The sequence below is a fragment of the Odontomachus brunneus genome, unplaced genomic scaffold (assembly GCF_010583005.1).
Source record: "Odontomachus brunneus isolate Ranch 3 - 2012 unplaced genomic scaffold, Obru_v1 Obru_scaffold_209, whole genome shotgun sequence".
NCBI lineage: Eukaryota > Metazoa > Arthropoda > Insecta > Hymenoptera > Formicidae > Odontomachus > Odontomachus brunneus.
Genome location: NW_022639659.1, coordinates 412,863 through 414,911, shown reverse-complemented (window position 1 = coordinate 414,911; position 2,049 = coordinate 412,863). Strand labels below are relative to the sequence as shown.

Sequence of the window (2,049 nt, the reverse complement as noted above, 5' to 3'; positions counted from 1 at the left end):
TTGGCTGTTGCGCGAACTTCCACCGCGCAGCAAGCGTTCTGTGGGCAAGAACCACAAAACGTGAAAAGTAAGTGTGCGTATTTGTAGTATTTATTTATTATACATTATATGGTAAAATAAAAATAATCTAGTGATTTCTTTGGGTGTAATGGCTTCTGCACACAGGACGCGGTAATGCTTGCCGCGCGGCGGAAGTCCGCGCAACAGCCAATCAATATGTTATTTTTCGTAAGAGCTAGAAGGTTATTACGGAAAGCAGCATATTGATTGGCTGTTGCGTGAACTTTCGCCGCGCGGCAAGCATTACCGCTCCTGTGTGCAGAAGCCATTACACCCAACAAAGAAATCACTAGATTATTTTTATTTTACCATATAATGTATAATAAATAAATACTACAAATACGCACACTTACTTTTCACGTTTTATGGTTCTTGCCCACAGAACGCTTGCTGCGCGGCGGAAGTTCGCGCAACAGCCAATCAATATGTTGTTTTTCCGTGAGACTACAAGGTTATTACGGAAAGCAACATATTGATTGGCTGTCGCACGAACTTCCGCCGCGCGGCAAGCATTACCGCGTCCTGTGTGCAGAAGCCATTAAAGTGAGAAAAAATATACTTGTCTCATTGTAACTTTGGCTGCGTTCCGAAATTCACTGCCAGCACTGAAATTCTATAATATACATAACATAAACTATAGATTTTTAGTACTGGCAGTGCATTTTGGAACGCAACCCTATAGATAGAAAACATGGCTGTTCTTAACGAATTTGTCATCGTATGTTTTTAGATACGTGTAGAAGTAAAAGTCTTGTAAAAGTTTTCTGTTTGAGAAACAAAAACGGATAATTGAAAATAGTTATTTAAATTTTGTTGAAAATTGACCGTCAAAAAATGTATAAATCGAATCAAGAACCGGATATACCAGCGGCATTGGGTTTGCTGTCGCACTTAAATAATGACGAGCTAAAAGAACTGTTGAATAATGATGGAAAATTCGAAGACATTGTAAAAGATATAAAACAGGTATTATTTTAACATACATATTGCATCCTTTAAATATTAATTCAGATATCGTTATATATTCAGTGTAAATCAGTTTATGACTAGAAATTTAATTAAAGGAATGAAAATAATAAATTTTAATAAAATTAGTTTAAAGATCTTGAGACTGAGAAGGAAATGTTAATGGCGAGCAACAGATCTTTGGCAGAATTTAATTTATCAAAGCAACCTGAATTAGAAGAGGGTAAACAGATTCTTAAGGAATTAAGTGAACAAGCTAATCAGTTGTGTATTAATGTTAAGGAGAAATTAAATGAAATACGTAAGTTTTTGTATATATGTATAAAATATCAAATTCCAAATATACATATGTATATATATATGTATATATAAATACATGTATTATGTATCTACAGGATATCTCATGCAATGTTTGTATCTACTTATATGCAGGTAGAATTTAACGAACCAAATATTTTATTAACTGAACAAAAGTTTTATACAATTTAGCAACAATCATAATTCTTTATGTATTAATGATAGAAAATAAGCAAATGAGTATATGTGTTAGTAATGAAATGAATTCTTAAAAGATAAAGGTATAAAAGTTTGTCCAAAATATTTACATTTATTGGTTTTTTTCTTGATAATAATGGATAAAGTGTAATGCTGGACATTACTACAGCAAGGCTGTCGTTCAGTCATTAAAGTCTGCTTTTGTCACTTTTTCTTAACAAGTTATTAAAAAAATGCATTATTGGCTAAAACAAGTCACTATAATCACCTTTTTCTTCAGTAGCCATAAAATTTTTAAATATATACGTTCTCTTTTTAATTTTAAAATTAAAAATTGGAAAAATGAAGTACTTAAAAACCAAAAAACTCAAATGAAAAAGACAATAAAACATTTCTATGTGTGTTTGTTCAACCATGTTGTTACACTAGTTAAGATAATCATAAAATATTAAATAAAAATGGAATAGATATCAATATATACATATATATATATATATATATATATATATATATATATATATATATATA

At 30.8% G+C, this 2,049-nt stretch overlaps 1 protein-coding gene and 1 long non-coding RNA gene across 4 annotated transcripts in view; both read left to right on the top strand.

Annotated features, from left to right (window-relative positions):
- The first annotated feature begins 711 nt into the window (after positions 1-711).
- Positions 712-2,049, top strand: part of LOC116852258 (vacuolar protein sorting-associated protein 37B) — an 8,935-nt gene continuing 7,597 nt past the window's right edge. For 2 of the 3 annotated variants that reach the window (XM_032832443.1, XM_032832442.1), the window contains exons 1-2: positions 712-1,026; positions 1,156-1,327. In XM_032832443.1, the coding sequence (XP_032688334.1) occupies positions 895-1,026; positions 1,156-1,327 (304 nt within the window). In that variant the 5' untranslated portion in view covers positions 712-894. The remainder of the gene's footprint in view (positions 1,027-1,155; positions 1,328-2,049) is intronic. The other variant, XM_032832444.1, reaches the window with a different exon arrangement.
- The window catches only part of LOC116852259, a 3,603-nt gene continuing 2,887 nt past the window's right edge, over positions 1,334-2,049 (top strand). The window contains exon 1 of the long non-coding RNA XR_004379731.1: positions 1,334-1,604. This is a non-coding gene — a long non-coding RNA (uncharacterized LOC116852259). The remainder of the gene's footprint in view (positions 1,605-2,049) is intronic.